The sequence below is a fragment of the Falco rusticolus genome, chromosome 6 (genome assembly GCF_015220075.1).
Source record: "Falco rusticolus isolate bFalRus1 chromosome 6, bFalRus1.pri, whole genome shotgun sequence".
Classification (NCBI taxonomy): Eukaryota; Metazoa; Chordata; class Aves; order Falconiformes; family Falconidae; genus Falco; species Falco rusticolus.
In genome coordinates, this window is record NC_051192.1 from 66,557,093 (window position 1) to 66,575,061 (window position 17,969).

At 37.4% G+C, this 17,969-nt stretch overlaps 1 protein-coding gene across 1 annotated transcript in view; it reads left to right on the forward strand.

Moving 5' to 3' along the window:
- PXDN (peroxidasin) overlaps positions 1–17,969 on the forward strand; it is a 90,338-nt gene that overhangs the window by 45,663 nt on the left and 26,706 nt on the right. Inside the window, exons 5-14 of the mRNA XM_037391973.1 lie at positions 251–322; positions 882–953; positions 2,971–3,140; positions 4,469–4,589; positions 6,699–6,868; positions 7,796–8,068; positions 9,567–9,683; positions 10,860–11,018; positions 12,732–12,844; positions 13,825–13,981. Of these exons, the coding sequence (XP_037247870.1) occupies positions 251–322; positions 882–953; positions 2,971–3,140; positions 4,469–4,589; positions 6,699–6,868; positions 7,796–8,068; positions 9,567–9,683; positions 10,860–11,018; positions 12,732–12,844; positions 13,825–13,981 (1,424 nt within the window). The remainder of the gene's footprint in view (positions 1–250; positions 323–881; positions 954–2,970; positions 3,141–4,468; positions 4,590–6,698; positions 6,869–7,795; positions 8,069–9,566; positions 9,684–10,859; positions 11,019–12,731; positions 12,845–13,824; positions 13,982–17,969) is intronic.

Consider the following 17,969-nt stretch of genomic DNA (forward strand, 5'->3'; position numbering starts at 1 on the left):
ACAGTCACAGAGATGATATATAGTGGTCTGCAAACCCCTCTTTTTTTCTTTTTTTTTTTTTTTTGTCATGTCTTACATTTCTCAGATTCAAGTACAGGATTCAGATAATAACAGAAGAAATTTAAGCCACTACATCATTGTCACCCTTTAGATGTGTAAACAGTGTGTAAACAATAATTGCTTTATAATATTGCAGCTTCATTAAGAAAAACGTTTCAGTATTTTCTTTTTTTGTTTAACATATTTTCAGGTATCTGCACTTTAATCAAATAGAAACATTGGAACCTGAATCCTTTACCCATCTTCCAAAACTTGAAAGGCTGTAAGTTTGTTTTTCTTGGGGTAAGATTCAGAAGTCAGCTTGCTTGTTTGAAACTGTAAAATAATATTTTTATCATGCCCATAAATTTTTTTATCTAAATCTTTTATTGTAACTACTACATAGTCTTTGCCAAGAACACGTTGGTCAGGCTGACCATAGAGGCATGCAGAAGTGAGCATTGCCTGTCGTGTATTTTTCTATTGCAAACTATTTCCCAGAAAGCTGTGATCAATGTTTGACATAAAATAAATGTTATGAATGAAGAAGTAGATTTAGATTATGACTTTTTTTTTTTTTTTTTTTTTTTTTAGTTTCTCATTTGAATACTTATGAACTGCCTTGCTTTTTGGTCACTTCTTTTTATGGCTTCTTTCGCTCCATATGGACGCTAAATACACCTTGGAGGCCACTTAAAAATAGCAGCCAAAGAATTGCTGAAAATGGTTACATTTATTATTATTTTGTAAAATTATTTTCTTTTAAATAGTTTCTAGAAGAATGTAAATTAATGACTATTTCAAAATCTGAATTACATGAGTATTTCTGTGCTTTTTAACAGATTTTTGCATAACAACAGAATAGCTCATTTGATTCCTGGAACATTTAGTCACTTAGAATCTATGAAGAGACTGTAAGTAAATTGAATTATTATTGAACTAAAGAAAGTTTAAATAATCTAATTAGACTGTGTCTCATCTTGCAATGTTTATCTTCCTTGCAAATGCCTTTCATTGTGTAATTGTTTTAAATATTAAATAATTTTTCCTAGAGATGTGTTCCAGTTGTTTATGTACATAGGTTGAGACCATTGCTTCATATCTTACTGTCTTTAGTAACTAAATCCTTTTGTTTGTTTCCTGTCTTGGAGTTATTTGTAATCATATGGTCTTTTTTTGTAGACTAAATAATACATACAGATCCTGCTTTGTGGGGTTTTTTTAGTGTTTTCACTTTATTTTATTTGTTATTTTATTTTTGGGATATTTTCCCCCCTCTTGTCTATGTCTTACTGGGTGATCCTTCTATGATGTCTTTCAATATTTGATTATTTCAGTATTTTCTTTTTATTTGTCCTTATCTGATAAACCATCAAGCACCTTTTTATAATCATGTTTTTAAGAATATAACTTTAAAAGCGACTCCAGGAGCCAGTTCTTCTTGAAATGCCATTAACTTGGAAAATTAGAGGCTTCTAAGTCCCCCACTTAAAAACTTAAACTCAATATGAGTACCATAATAAGGTGACTTTCAGATGGTTTTCTGTCCCTCACTTTGTATCTTCACTGATCTAGGATAAACATTCTCTAAATTACCCAAGACTGCCATTTTGAGAAAGGCAGTGATGCTTTCATACCCTCCTTTCTGGGTGGGCTGATGAGGGTGTGCTGTGCAGTGAGCCATAGCGCTAGGTCTACTGGGAAAAGAGATCACAAGGGACATAAGGGAAGGTGGTCCTGCTGGTTTAAGACATACCATGCCTTTAACTATGGGCAGAAGGCAGGATAAAGTAAATTTTGATGATGCACGCGCCTTCCAGTGGTAGCTGCTTCACTCATACCTCCCTTAAATTTTTGTGGAGTTCAAGCGAATGGAAAGGGATGCTTCTTCACGTAATTCATAGGTAAAGGGGAATTTAAATAGTGGCTGTTAGTGGAAGAGAACACCGAGCTAGACTGACCTGGTGTCCTCTGACCTGGAACAGCTTATCCCTAAAGGTCACATCATGACTTTCTTGTTCCAGATTTAAATTCTGCCGGTAACATCTGATATATCAGGAGACATTTGTACAGAAACTTTAAAAATAGTTTTGCTTGTTCTTGCCTGGTTTTCATAAGACAACAGGGAAGAAATAATACCTGGGCATTTGTAGAAGAAGTTAAAAGAATACTAAAGGACAAAATGATCAAAAAGTTTACTACCCCTAAAGATACACCACTCTGAGGTTGCTTTGCCATACAGTTTTATTTTCAATCTATGTATACTGATATATTTAATGGTACAGATTTCTGTACTTAATGGGTTTTTTTTCCCTACAGGGCCTTCCACCAGAAAGTGCAGTCCTCCATGTAGTAACAGGGCCCTTCACTACTGGAAAGAAAGTAACAGAATTTATGGGTTCTCGTTATCTGCAATAGGCAGGTTTTTTACAAAGTTACTGACCCGCTGAACTCAATGGGAGCTTAATGTTTAAATAAAACTGTGGGTCTTTGTCTCAGTTGCCTGATCTGCAAAATGGGAACTTGTAAAAATGTCAAGTTAGCTGTGAAGTTACTACAGTAATAAATATTAAACAGGAAAAAAAAAAAAAAAAAGATGTGGGAGAATGGTATAAGTTCTTTATTTAAAAAAAGTTTGTATAACATCTAAATAAAACCTGATTTAGTCAATGAATACTGGCGTTAAAAAAGGAATGTTATTTAGATGCTTGCTAGCTATATTGAACACAGTCCTGCCCATGCAATAAAAATGTTATGCATTGTCATAAAGACTACCAGAGTGCATATAAGCAAGAAATAATCACCTGTGTTCTGTACTGTCCATTGTCTGTATTCACAGGTAGAGGTATTGCTGGTACTGCAGAACCATTTTGATCCTGGCAAAACAGTCAAAGCTTGCTAACAGGTGTTGTGGCTGCTTGTTTTGTGCAGGCGCTTGGATTCAAACGCCCTTCACTGTGACTGTGAGATTCTGTGGCTGGCAGAGCTGTTGAAGACATATGCAGAGTCAGGTAATGCTCAAGCAGCAGCTACCTGTGAGTATCCACGAAGGATCCAAGGAAGATCAGTGGCCACGATAACACCAGAAGAACTTAACTGTGGTGGGTTTGCCACTTCCTGATGGCTTTTTTGGCTTGTTAGATGTGCCTGAACTGTATTTTTGTTTGTTTGTTAGGATTTGTTGTTCTGTTCTCTTCAATACCACTGACCACCTCTGGTCAATATCTGTTATTTCCAGAAATCTCCTTGTGTTCCTTCTCCATTTTTGTCTCCTGGCAGAACTGATTGATTTTACCCCTCAGCCTATCTTTAATGAAACAAATACAGCCATGTTTGAAATTTCTCCTTGAGGAACTCAATGTGATTATCCAGAAAAAAAAGTTTATTTTTCTTTTTATATTTCAGTTTTGGTCATAAAAGGATTTTAAGCTAGGGTCACTGGTGTTATGTTAATATTGTTTGGTATCCTTTATTCCCTTCTATACAAGGGAAAGATAAGAAGGAAGCTGTACAGAATTACCTCAGACTTCACAGATCTTCGTGTTAAAATTCTTGTTGATATTACTGGAATCAAGGTCGGGCCACTGGTTCTTTTTTTTTTTTTTACTCGGCTATACTTACGAGGAGTGCCCTGTACAGGTGCTGAAATCCTCTGTCACTGAACGATTACTGGATAAGCACGTCTATTATAATCCTCTTGTTTGTCTGTATTCCTTCAGCCTAGGGGTGTGAAGGCTTAGCCCTGCACCTCTCTGCTCCAAAATCAAAATGCAGATTTCTCATCAAGCTATGGGCATTTGCTTGCCTAGCCACATGATGAGGCCAAGATATAAAATAAGGAAATTGTCCTTTTGGTTGTGTTGGATATAGTTCTGATTAGTAGAATTATGACCATGGACCATGTGTCTATCAGGTTCTTGAAAAAGATAGCAAAAAGGGGATTTGGTGCAGGAATAATTCACATGGTATCCTACCAGCTCTCAGCACATCTGAGGAGCCTGAATATGGAAACTGCAGGAAGCGAACTGGACAAATTATTCTGTAGGAGGCAGGTTAGGACTGATGCTTATCTAGAGGAAGTTACTTTGAATGGCACTTGTGCTTGCTGCTTTAAAGTTTTTCCTTCATAAGCAAATTGAGCCTCTGTTCAAATAAATAAAAGAGCTACTTTAGAACCTGATACAAATTTGGATAATCCATTTCCAGTCTACTAAAAGGTATTGCGGAACAATGGAGGCAGTCAGAAAGCCCACAGCCACGTCTGCATAGGGAAAACTGCATTTAATCCTGATTAAGTGTATAAGTACTTTAAGTTAAAACATTTGTGAGAAGTGTTTTTCTACAAGGTGTATGGAAAATCTTTTATTTACCATTCTTTAGTAGTTTTAAAACAAGTAAGAGTTCCTTATACATTTTATTGTTGATACAGAGAGGCCAAGAATTACATCAGAGCCTCAGGATGTGGATGTTACCTCAGGGAATACAGTGTACTTCACTTGCAGAGCTGAAGGCAATCCTAAACCAGAAATTATCTGGCTTCGAACAAGTAAGTTTAAAAAAGGAAGAGAGAAACTTGGTGTAAGCATGTTTGTCTGGGTGTGTGTACATTTCTGGATGCATGTCCACATGTATTACATGCTAATATGTAGAATAGTTACAGCAGAAACATTAATTATAGAAGTAGTATATGAAGTAATAACGTCCCAGATCATTTTTCATTAGTTATTTTAAACACTTAAAAGCTGATGCCTTTAGAAAATATTAAATTGTAACTATAACACTATTGGAAAGATTTTCAGCTATAGTTATACCTACAGAGATGCTCGCAGCTGTAAAACTAAATCATTTATGTGTGAGTACCAAGCAATCCAATATGGATGTGTTGGACGTGCAGTTTGTGGGTTAGGTAGTGTTTGTTTACTTTTTGAGGTAGAGCAAAAACTACATTTTTAAAGGACTGACTGGGTAAGAGTTAGATTTCTTAGAAAGTCTTCTTGAGCCTCAGCTCCTCAGAGGCAGCTTTCTTTTGAGGTGTGGCTCCTTCCAGGAGAGGAGGGATATATCAATTTCCAGGCTCCTTATACTGGTACATGGAGGGCAGGCAAATGCTTATATCATAGGATTGCAGATGAAATCAGGTTGGAGGAGGTCTCAGGAGATCTCCAGTGCAGCTTTCTGCTCAAAGCAGGATCATACCAGGTTGCTTTATCCAGTTGGGTCTTAAAAGCCTTGAAGGATAGAGGTAGCACAGGCGCTCTAGTCAGCCTGCTCCATTGCTTCTCCTCACTGCTTAGGGTATGTGGAGGGAAGGGCCTACAAAGGATGTGTGTCTTTCAGCAGCCCAAGGGGCAGCCTGCTGCAGAGTGACTGCTTAAGCTGTGCCCAGAGCCTGGGTCCCTCCAGCAGTGCTGGGCACAGCACAGCTAAGCCAGCCATGTAGCAGTACATCACCCCCCTTAAGGCGATGTGAATTTATGACAGACACATGAATTGTGAGTTTACCACTAGCTTAATGAGGCTTTGACTTAATAATGCTTTTATACAAATGGAGAACCTGACCTGGAAAATAAATTCTCTACATTTTCTATCAGCAAGTGAGACATTTTAGTTTGTTAGTTGCTGATAAAATGGCACAGCATGGAGTCCTGGTTATTTCCACTGATATCAGTGAGAACCCCACATGCAGAAAGAGTACAGCGTTTTATGAAGTATGTAAAGAACAGAGCCTTGAACTTGGATGGTATAATTATTTCATTAAAATTTTCTTTGGCTCGTGTCCTTTTTGTAATAAACAAAGAAAACATGTATTCAGAATACACATATGAAAAAGTTTTAAGAAGAAATTTGAGCTTGGGGTGTAAGATTATTGACTCTGGCATGTTTCCTGGCTGCATGAATGAGAGCAAAGCTCTTTGCAAGGTAGTTGAATATGGCAAGATTTTAGTCAAAAGCCATTGACCTGTTGAGCAGTATGTTGAATAGATCAGCAGGCTGGGTTTTGTACCTAGGGGGTGAGATCTCATCCCTCCTCTGTGCTTTCTTCATCATGTAGTGTGGGATGCAGTGAGAAAGAGTTCCTTTAATAAAAACCTGTAACTGTTCTTAGTTAATGTCACAGACCATGCACCCATGACATAGCCTGAAGAACTGATCCTACCTTATCTTTCATGCCAGAACAAATTATAATCAGGTTCATTAGTGCTCTTTGAGCAATCCAGACAAAGATTGGCACAAAGGTTCGTTTTATAGCAAATACTTTCTACTAGGAGAGAGGTTATCTTAAGTGTTGAACTGACATGATACACCTCCAGTGGAAACATTTTGAATTGATTTGCCAGTTAGAACAGCCTTAAAGGAAAATGAGACCAGGTATGTGTATTTTGTTCACTTATTTTCCCCATAAGCTTTTACTCATAGAAGTATTTTGTCTTTTCATTTTGAAGATGTAATACTTGCATAAGCAAAATTGGTTCATTTTTGGTTTTTCCTCTTCTTCTCTTTAGAACTTTTAGTTTTCTCTTATTATACTTAACACAGGAAAAACCACACACCACGACCCCAAGTTATTTTGGGTAATATAATTTTGGAACTTATTATTTGGCAGTTTTCTGTGCTTGTGATTTAAAGGTTTAACTCCAGCAGATTTTTTTTCTTCACAGTAATGAGCTCAGTATGAAAGAAGATTCCCGTCTAAACTTGCTAGATGATGGCACGTTAATGATTCAGAATACTCAAGAAACAGACCAAGGCATTTACCAGTGCATGGCAAAAAATGTGGCTGGCGAAGTGAAAACTCAGGAAGTTACTCTTAGATACTTTGAGTCACCAGGTAAAGAACATAAAGTCTGAATTTTGCATTCAGATAGAGAATTTTTTTAATATACAATTGCTAAAAAGATACTTTGGATGTTTTATGTTCTTGACATGTAGATACCTTGTGTTTGGGCATCTTAAGAACTAGAACATGAAGGTATAATATCCTTAGAACGAAAATATACATCAGCCACTTAATATGGTTATTGTAGTATGCAATTGTAGTCTTGTAGGCGGCTTGTAGAAGGGTTAGGAGAAGAGGCTCTTGCATTATGACATTGCTCAGTGCAATAATGTTCTCTCTGGATACCTGAAAATCACAAGCTTCCAAACAGGCCGCTCGTGAAAGCTTTGGCACACCCTGTGCAGCTGTCCTTGCACAGGAGCTTTTTAACCTGAATCTCTGTCTGGCCAGGGCTTTGTCTTTGCAAGCACTAAATTCCTGTCCAGGACTGTAGTGTTTCTAAATTCCAAACTTTGCTGTGAGAAAATTTTGACACTCAGCATCAGGCAAACTTCAAATGTCACTGCAAAGCACACATGTAGTTGGGAAAACTTACTAAAATGTAGCTTAATCAGTTTTTTTCTTTTTTGTGCACTTATGGCAATTTTTAGCCAGTTTGTTTTCTGGGTCTCAGCGTGTATGCCTTTAAAGAGACCTTTATAAGCAGCACCAAATGAGAAGGAAGTGTTTAAAAATTGTTTTAATGGGAGTTAAGAAAAAAACATCAGTGCAATTATGAGCTTTTATTTTTTATCTGTTGATATTTATAAATGTCTGCAGCTAGATTAGGCCTAAAGCAAGGCAGATTTTGCACCAAGATTTTAAGTATGTTGGAACAGAGACATTAACTCCCTATATTCCCCAAACTGTTGCAATATTCAGCTAAATTAGTGCTTTGTGAGCTAAAAGTCATATTTAGGCATCGTTCTTTTCTCACAGCCCGGCCAAGTTTTGTGATTCATCCACAAAATACGGAAGTGCTAGTTGGAGAGAGTGTTACCTTGGAGTGCAGTGCAACTGGGCACCCCCAGCCACGCATTACGTGGACCAAAGGGGACAGAACCCCTTTACCGAGTGACCCTCGCATCACAATAACTCCATCAGGAGGACTTTACATACAAAATGTGAAGCAAGAAGACAGTGGCGAGTATACCTGTTTTGCAACTAACAGCATAGATAATATCCATGCAACTGCATACATCATAGTCCAAGGTGAGTGATGTTAAACTAGGAATGACATGCTGTAAAACATATTAGGAAGAGTATATTACTTTAAATTGTGTGGTTTCATCTTTTCTGAATTGTTAGAGCTGAACTAAAGCCATAAGAGATTTTTCTTTCAATAATACTATTCTAGTGTAGCCCTTAGGACTCTTGCTGTACATTTCACTCAGAGTAATAATATACTAATTCTTTGAAAGTTAATTTTAATTGAGTATTCTTAGAATTTAATCATTGGTGTTTTCATAGAATCATAGATTTGGTTTGGGTTGAAAGGAACCTTAACAATCATCTAGTTCCAACCCCCCTGCCATGGGCAGGGACACCTTCCACTAGACCAGGTTGCTCAAAGCCCCATCCAGCCTGGCCTTGAACACTTCCAGGGATGGGAATAAGAAATGTTTATTTCTTATTACGTTTTTTTTTGCCCGTAGGAGTAAACATGTTGTATCAAATTTGTGGGAATTAGATTTCTTCTGTAGCAGGCATCAGTTCTAGAGATTAGAAATTGAAGTAACAGAAATGGAGTTTCACACACAGATAGATCTGTGCTGCCTTTCTTTTGTAGACACTTCAGTGAATATGGGAACATTTCCTCCTGCGTTTCATGGACACTATCACTCTGCCACCTGAGGCATTAGCACACCTTTTCTGCAAAACAGAAGTCAGAGTACTCTAACTTACTGTGATCACAATAATTTTGATATTGTATGTCAATAGTATGAATATGAAGTATTCGACAACAATGTATCAGAAGCCTCCTATATATGGAGAATATTTTTTGCAAACATTTTTGTGCTGGAACTTTTATTTCTAAAACATTTTGAGTAACCTTTAAATTGAAGTTTGTTTCTGTTCTCATGTTAAGATCTCTTAAACCGTTGACAGGCAAACAGTTCAGGTTGCAAATGCTTTGTTAATGAGTTCAATTTTTAAAAGCTATACAAAGCAACTTGTCAATATGGTTTGTTCATTTATTATTCACCAATGGATGACTGTTTTGAGAGCTGAACAAACTATTTCTCTCACTGATAATGCCATGATGTTACTGCAGAAATTGGCCCACACTCCACTGCTTTCCTTTTGCGTAAAGAAGAAAACAAGCAGCTCAGGATAGTTTTGCTACATTGCATTTTCTTCACAATTTAGATGATAATTTTTTGAGAGAACGAGAAGGAGGAATTTTTAATCCAGGGAATACTGTATTTGATTCTACAAGTTTTACCATACGCCCTTATTTTGGATCTATGGCAGTAGAACCCAGAGGCCTTCACCGACGCCAGGGTCAGGTTGTGAGGGAGATATGCCTGTTGCGCAAGTGGCTGCCCTAACTCTCTGCCCTATAGTGGTCATGATATAAGAGTCACATTAACATCTCTTTTGCCACCAATATGAGCTATTCATGTCACACAGGAAATGGTAATTCATTTCAGACAGTTGTGCATCTTTCAGTTGGGTTTTTTTAACCAGTTAATTTTCTCTTCTGCAGCTCTACCTCAGTTTACTGTCACTCCTCAAGACAAAACAGTGATTGAGGGACAAACCGTTGATTTCCCTTGTGAAGCACAAGGCTATCCCCAGCCTGTTATTGCCTGGACTAAAGGAGGTAAGTGTTCTGGTTTTACTTTTAACCTACTAGAATACTTTAGCTGTCATTTTGGAATCACTCATGCATTGAAAGAAATTGCATGTATTTGTGTAGATGCTTCAGTCTTCAAAGGAAACAGGGCTCATCTCTTTCTGCTTTAGCTAGAAAAGGCAAGGTGCCCCGCAGAATCTAGTTGCCCAAGCATTTTTTCATTATTCATTAAAAATAATGTTGCTCAAATATGTCTCCAAATTAGATTTCTAATAATAAATGTTTAAGAAAATATGAGGCAAATCACATGTGTCCATACCTATCACTGATGGTTTACTGCAGCAGAAATGGAGATGACTGTCATTAACTGGATCTGAAATTAGGTGGGATGTGCTCTCTTCAGAACAGTCCAACCTGTAACTGGCATCAGTATAACTGCATTTCTGTCACTTAATGCACATTGACAGGATTGTTGGGGTGCACTCTGCTGACTTTTATCAGATTGTGGCTGTAAAGGAATTAAGAGCCAAGTCCTGCAGGAAGAAATTCTGTAGTGGATGTTTTATCAATGAGTAAATATTCCAGTTGAATCGAATTAAATAACTCTAATAGGAAAAACAGCTCAGGAAATTCTAAATTATGGTGGCTAAAGCAGATTGTTAAACTCTTGATCGTTTTGGTGCTGATAATGTCCCCATTTCTCAGTCTACCAAGATTGTCCCAATCAGATTAAATGTCCATAAAGGAAGAATAGGATACAGACATTGATGTGCCTTTTACTTAATTTTTATTATATTCAACCTTTTTCAGGGCTGTATGTATTTTTCTATGTATTCTGTAGACAGCCCAGGCACATAAGATGAATTATGTCTTACATGGCAGTAAGATGAAGTGAACAGTAATACCTATTGGTGTTCTTATGATGCTTTCTCATTTGGATGCTTAATTATGATTCTTAAATGAAAATACTTATTTCTACCACAAATGGAGAAGTGATCAGGATTATGATTGGGTGCATATGTATGTTTTGTTTGCTTTTCGTGTTTGTCTTCTGAGAAGTAAAGGTTTAAAACTTTTATTAAAATACTTCAATTTTTCCCAACATTTTATCAAATTTAAAATCTTCTGGATTTCCCGTTTTCTGACACAGAAGAACTTCATTCTGCACTGCTGTAAATAGCAAATGCTGTTGCTCTGTTTCAGGAGGCCAGTTGTCTGTTGACAGAAGACACTTAGTTCTATCCTCTGGAACTCTAAGGATTTCTAGGGTTGCTCTGCATGACCAGGGACAGTACGAATGCCAAGCAGTCAACATTATTGGATCGCAACGAATTGTCGTATACCTTACTGTACAGCCTAGAGGTATGTTCTCAATGTATGGCTACTGGCAGGGGGAGGGGGGAGAAGAAGATTTAAGCTTACACTAAAACACACAGTACTGTGTTCAATGTTTCCTCCCCCTAAAATGTAAGGTCAATTATCTTTGATAGCACAAAATATTAATATGAAGTAGTTTACCTTTGTTCAGAGTCAAAAAAACCTTTGAAACAGAGCTTGAATAGTGCTTGGGTTTTTCTTCAGGACTTTCCCTGCATTTTACAATGATTCTAAATGGTGGTTTTGAATTATAAGTTGGTTTATTAGTTTTTATAAATTGAGCATGTGGGACGGTGTGCCCTGATAGACTTTGTTCAAAGTCATGTGGAGACTACGTAAGCTTACAACTACGCATGGCCTTTTTTGATAAAAGCTTGTTAGAATGAGGCTATGCCTTTTGTTGTTTAAAAATCCTGCTGTTCAGCATATTGCTAACATTTCACATTTCTGATCATTGTTTTTGAGTATATGTATAGATTCCAGGTGTTTTTTAATAAATAACATGTATGAATACTTATTAGTATTTGTACAGAGTATTTTTCTGTGAAAGAGGTTTACTTCTCTTTGAAAGAATGGAGGTTTGCTTTGAAGATGACAGTATTCTTATGCTTGGAAAAATACCCTGTTCTGTGAAAAGACCAGTTCTTTAAAAGTCTCTGTGTTGTTAACTAAATAGTGTTATTAACATAATATTTTGATGTCCAGAAAGAGGATGCTTTATTTTACAACAGGTGAATGACCTTCATGATGAAAAGTCATTCCCTATACTTAAAATAAGCTGGCACAGAAAAAAAAAAACCTACTCCATTTTTCTTACGCTTTTCTTCAAGTAAATTCTAAGCAAGCTACTTCTAGACCTAATTAGAATATTATGATTTATAATTTAGTTAAGTGCTTTAGTGTTTAATTAAATTCAAGGAGATTAAATGTTTAATTACAAAGCATTTCTTGTGGCATTTATTACACTGCTCTGTAAAAGCACAGCCTCCTCCCACTCTCCGCAAAATACTGGTATGTTACAGCAGAAATACAATCCTTAATGTCTTCGTGATCTTGTATGTGCTTCTCATGATGGTTGTGTTGGATATCAATCTGGATTTGAAAGAAATTAAGATTAAAAAATGCTTTAATTTCTTCACACTGGACTTAGGTAACTGTACCCTGTGTCCTTAAAATTGAAGGTGATGTTTTCATGTTTTAAGGATAAGGGCTCCTTGGTGTCAATGGGATAAGAGCTCTGTGAAGGCAGCACCTCTGCAAGTCAGGCTGAGGGCATCACAGTTGAATGACTTATGGAAGTTTTGCTTTTATCATCTAATTGTTGCTAATTAAAAAACTAAAACTTAAAAAATTGTCAGAAATTGATGAGATATTAATTCTGGTGATTTTGTTCACATTTAGGTATTTACAGAAATTCTTTTTAATTTATTGAACTGAAGAGTTTTTGGTACCTACTAGCCTGTTTTGTTGGAAGTTAAAAGTACTTAAAATTATCACCCTGAAGCAGACTTCAAGAATAAGGGCTTTTATCTCTAACACAAACTTGTAAGCAACTAAAAACTTGCAGACAGAATAGGATTGTAGATTAAGAAATGTTGGGTAACTTAAAAAATTAAGCAGTGTTGACCTTTCTTTAGACAGTCTTTTGCACAAGTGGTATTTCATATCTTGTCAATGTATCATTTGTTTTTTTTTTAGTGACTCCTGTATTTGCCAGTGTTCCCAGTGACATGACAGTGGAGGTGGGCACAAATGTGCAGATCCCATGCAGTGCTCAAGGAGAGCCAGAGCCAGTAATTACATGGAATAAGGTACTAGTTATATGTGCAGTTGTTGCGGAAAGGCAACATCCTTTCCATCTCTTCAGAACTAGCTATTTAAAGTGCACATTGTTAAATTATTGCTTGCTGTGGTGTCTGAAATCATTACCTGAAGGTCAATCAGATGTATATGGGTATGAAACCTTAATTTTATATATATATATAAAATTATATGGTTATACAAATTATTATATGGACCAGCTAAAACTCATAAGGTATGCCTTTAAAAGGCCTATGTATTTTAGTAACAGTTCTGTGTGAATCTGGTTTTAATTTTCACACTTTCAATGATACTATAGATATAAAACAATGAAAAATACTGTGTTGCTGAGCCCTTTGGCACTGTTGACACTTCAACCAGGACATGTTTTGGTAACTCTTTGGTAGCCTCTCTCACTTTGATTTCCATTGGTGCAATAGTTATGTCAAACTATTAGTCAGATTTATTAGCAGAGCTCCCAGTTAATTAATGAGTCGCTAATATTGATCTTCAATTTTCCTTATGATCATCTTCAGTTGGCGAGCATTAGAAAATGTACTTTAACGTACCTTGAACAGCTTCTAAATGCATAGTGCATGAAGAATTGATACATAAAAGCTCTTTGAGATTTTTTTTGGTTGGTTAACTTTGAGTAAAACCAAATATACATGTTCTCAAGAGGTGCTGTCTTATTTTAGGGTCTTAAATTTTTTTGATGAGGACCTATGACTATTAAAATACTTTGATTTATAATAATGAGTATTTTGAAAACTAAATAGACTGTACAATTTAGAAGCACATGCAAGTCTTCCTGTCAACATAAGTGTGTGAGTTTTTAATGTAAGTTTATCTAAATCAATTTGACTAGTACTTGGCCTACAACATACAAATAAAAAATAAAATGTAAAAATAGAAGAGAAAAAAGATGGCAAAAATTCAGCTTTGAAAACAAAGGGTGTTTAGAATAACGAAACGTTGTGCTTTGCTGCAGGATGGAGTACAGGTAACTGAGAGTGGAAAGTTTCATGTTAGTCCAGAGGGATTTCTTACCATTCGCGATGTTGGAACAGCTGATGAAGGCCGATATGAATGTGTTGCCCGGAATACCATAGGATACTCCTCTGTTAGTATGGTGCTTAGTGTTAATGGTAAGGTGTATGAATCAGAGGTATGAATTAGATTATAGTTTTATTCCAATTGCTTAATTTGTAAGTAAACAAAGAAGTTAATCAAATGTGAAATTTTTTCTTTTATTCATATTCTATTCTCCCATAATCATATTTTTTCTTTTTTTTAATATTAATTCAGGCAATTATCTGCATAGACGTGAGTAAGATGGGAATATGTCAGCTGAAATGTCTCTAGGATTTAAGCTTCAAAACAAACAATGATTTGGGCTCCAGTTAGTCATACTACTTGCCTCTTGAGACATTATTTGGACCTATTAGAATTTGCTAGTTCAATACACACGCTAATCTTTAGGGATAAATTGACAAAAAGTCTTGTGGTGTCTTTAAAGGAGCATTTACAGCACTTGGTTGAAAATTAAGCTGCAGCTGTTGTGAAAGAATTCAGGAAAGTCATAATGATCTTAAGAAGCTAAAGGAGAAAATAGAAAGAAAAGGAGTATATTTGAGATTATTCTAATTATTTAAAAGTAATTATGGCAAATAGTAATCAATTATTAATACTTAATAATTGGTAATAAAGCAGCCAAAGAGGATAAGGAAATAACTATATTATACAGACTGACCCTAATGCTTTTCAGACTTATTGAATAAAAATGTTGATTTTTCAGACTAATTTTGATGGAAAATTTGAAGGAAGACTGGGGGAGTGGGGGGTGTTCAGTAGAAAATATGACATAGTATTTTTGTATCATTGGAAAATGAGTACTGAGCAGTGATTTCTTTAACATATTGGATATTACTTCCCAGTGTTATGTCATCTGTTTGCTATTTTGTTTACTAAATTTATAAATATGTATCAGTGATTTTTCTAAAGTATTGATTACCATGATATCAATCACAGGATGGCTGGAGTTGGAAGGCACCTCTGGAGATCATCTAGTCCAACCTCCTGCTAAAGCAGGTTGTTCCAGACCAGGTTGCACAGAATCGTGTCCAGGCAGGTTTTGAATGTCCCCAGAGAAGGAGACTCCACAGCCTCTCTGGGCAGCCTGTGCCAGGGCTCTGGCACCCTCAAAGGAAAGAAGTTCTTTCTCATATTCAGGTGGAACTGCCTGTGTTGCAGTTTGTGCCCATTTCCCCTTGTCTTGTCACTGGGCACCACTGAAAAGAGCCCAGCCCCATCCTCTTGGCACCTGCCCTTAAAGTATCTGTAGGCATTGGAAAGATTCCCCCTGAGTTTTGTCTTCCCCAGGCTAAACAGGCCCAGCTCTCTCAGCCTTCCCTCACGAGGGAGATGCTCCAGTCCTCTCATCATCCTCGTAGCCCTCCGCTGGGCCCTCTTCAGCAGTTCCCAGTCTCTCTAGAACTGGGGAGCCCAGCACTGGACACAGCACCCCAGATGCGGCCTCACCAGGGCAGAGCAGAGGGGCAGGATCACCTCCCTCCACCTGCTGGCCATGATCCTCCTGATGCACCCCAGGGTCCCACTGGCCTTGGCCACCAGGGCACACTGCTGGCCCATGGGCATCTTGCTGCCCACCAGAGCTCCCAGGCCCTTCCCCGCAGAGCTGCCTCCCAGCAGGCCAGCCCCAGCCTGTACTGGTGCGGGGGGTTATTCCTGCCCAGGGGCAGGACCCTCCACTTGCCTTTGCTGAACTCCATGAGGTCCCTCTGCGCCCAGCTCCCCAGCCTGCCCAGGTCTCGCTGAATGGCAGCGCAGCCTGCTGGGGTCTCAGCCACTCCTCCCAGTGCTGTGTCACCAGCAAACGTGCTGAGGGGACACTCTGTCCCTTCATCCAGGGCACTGATGAATCAGCTGGACAGGACTGGACCCCTGGGGTATCAATAAAACTGTGATGTTCCCTGGCCTAAGTTGCTTTTAGTGGAGTATCAGTGTAACCCCTTCTCTATCAAAAATAGTATTTCTTCAGTCTATAAGGATGATTTCTGAGAGGAAAAATAGTGTCTGTGTGTGGTTTTGGGTTTTTTGTTTGGTTTTTTTTGTTGTTGTTGGGGTTTTTTATTTGTTTGTTTGTATTTTATTTTAATAAAAAATATTAGCCAGATCTCAAATCAGTAAGAGCTCTGTGAAGTGAAACCATGAATTGAACTACAACTCCAGTGGAAACCAGTTGCATTCACTTAGTGCAGATGTCAACTGCTCATTCTCATCTGCTGGAATTAGCAAACTGCAAAACTTGGTGCTAGCTGATCTGCAGTATTTAATTGTAATGTGTTTGGGTTGTTTTTTTTTTTTTTCCCATAAATTGTGGCATCATTAAACCTAAAATTAGTGAAATTATCCTTGATTATTCTGCATTCATCTACATGATGTTTCTCCTTAAAACTAGTGTGATGTCAGATACATTTTATCTATGGTTGCTATAAAAATGAAGCTGTCAGAAAAGCAAGGAGGACAAGCGGACAGATTATAAGTACTGGATACTTGCTATCTGGATAGTATTAATGATGGTATAGCTAGAAATGCCTAAAAACTTGCATGTCTGCTTTTCTGTTAATGTTTTATGAATGCATAAAAATCTTCTTAACATTGAGACAGAAGAAAGGTAAGTGTATAGAAGGCAGGTTTTGCTGGTCATGTTTGATATTATTTTAAAGATGTTTTCTTTTGCCATTTTCTTCTGTCCTTTTCTGTTGTTTTGTGAAAGTCTCTGGCTCAAATGTAAAGTGGGATGTGTGTGGATTAAGTTGTTGCTTAACAATATTGCCATTTTTTTCTGCCACTCCCCAGCCCTGGGAAAAAGGTGTTGTGTGAAAGGCTTGCAGGGACTTTAACTTTTCATATTTATCAGCCTAAAAAGAGAACTGCTGGCAGCAAATAGTCTATACAAAAATGAAGTACAGTATGATTAATATCTGACCAAGTTTTATGATTCAGGCCATGTGTATCAGGATAGCTCTGCAAAACACTTACCTAAAGTGAACACCGATATTGCATCTATTGTAGACAGCACTAGGGAAGGTAAGCAGCCACTGGATTTTTAGTCTGCAATGTTGCAGTATTAAGATGGTTCATGGCACACAGGCACTCCCTGAAACAACTGAGATGAGGGTAGCAAACCTGTAAATGTTTCTCTTTAATTAGCTTATCTGAATGTTTTTGTATGGTTATGAAAGTGAAGCTGTCAAGCAAGGACAGTAGGCAATTAGGACAGATCAAGTACTATTGCCATTAGGCACTGTGGGAAAGGGTCAGCTTGTTTTGGATGCTGGAAATATGCTGTCAGCGGCCCAAGGCAGGTGGCCACAGGGAAGAGAAAGGGGCTTCAGCCACAGCTATGGAGTGCCAAGGACTGTTTTGTTTGATTGTGTAGATGGTTAAGTTTGATTACCCAGGTCTAGACCCTGAAACTCATATAGACACAGCTTAAGCTGCCAGTTATGAAGGAATAATGAAATATTGCTTAGGAAAGAAAAAAAAGTCATGAAAAGCTTGCAAACAACGGGTTTTATGTCAGCTGATTTTGTACATCTGCTGATTTTATTCCAGTGTATTTGCTTTGGACTTTTTCCCTGCTTTACCCTTCTTCCTGTGTGACTTCTCCAATCTAAACACACTCTGGAAATTGTTAGCTGTTGCCCCTGGATCTGGTAGTTCTTGGTTTAGACCGAAAGGAAGGTTATTAGCCCTAGATACTTTGTACAAACATCCAGCTGCAACTGAGTACCGTATAAAAAGGCAGATGAATGGAACTATGCTTTACTGAGTTTCCAGTATTATGCAGAGTCGTTAAAGAGCTTTTAAGCATGTGATTTTTAATGTACTAATAAAATGCTGAATAATTTTAAAGTAGAAAACAAAGCAGTGATCAAAATATATAAAATATTTATAGCCCTTTAAAATTAATGTGTGTTGCTTACTAGGCTGAGCTCAGGAGAGGAACATTGTTAGTTTACTGTAGTCATTTGGGAATATATAAGTTTCTGTGGGTTTTTTCTTCTTTTTAGTATTTTTGGTGTGGTTTTTTTCTTTTTTTCTTTTCCC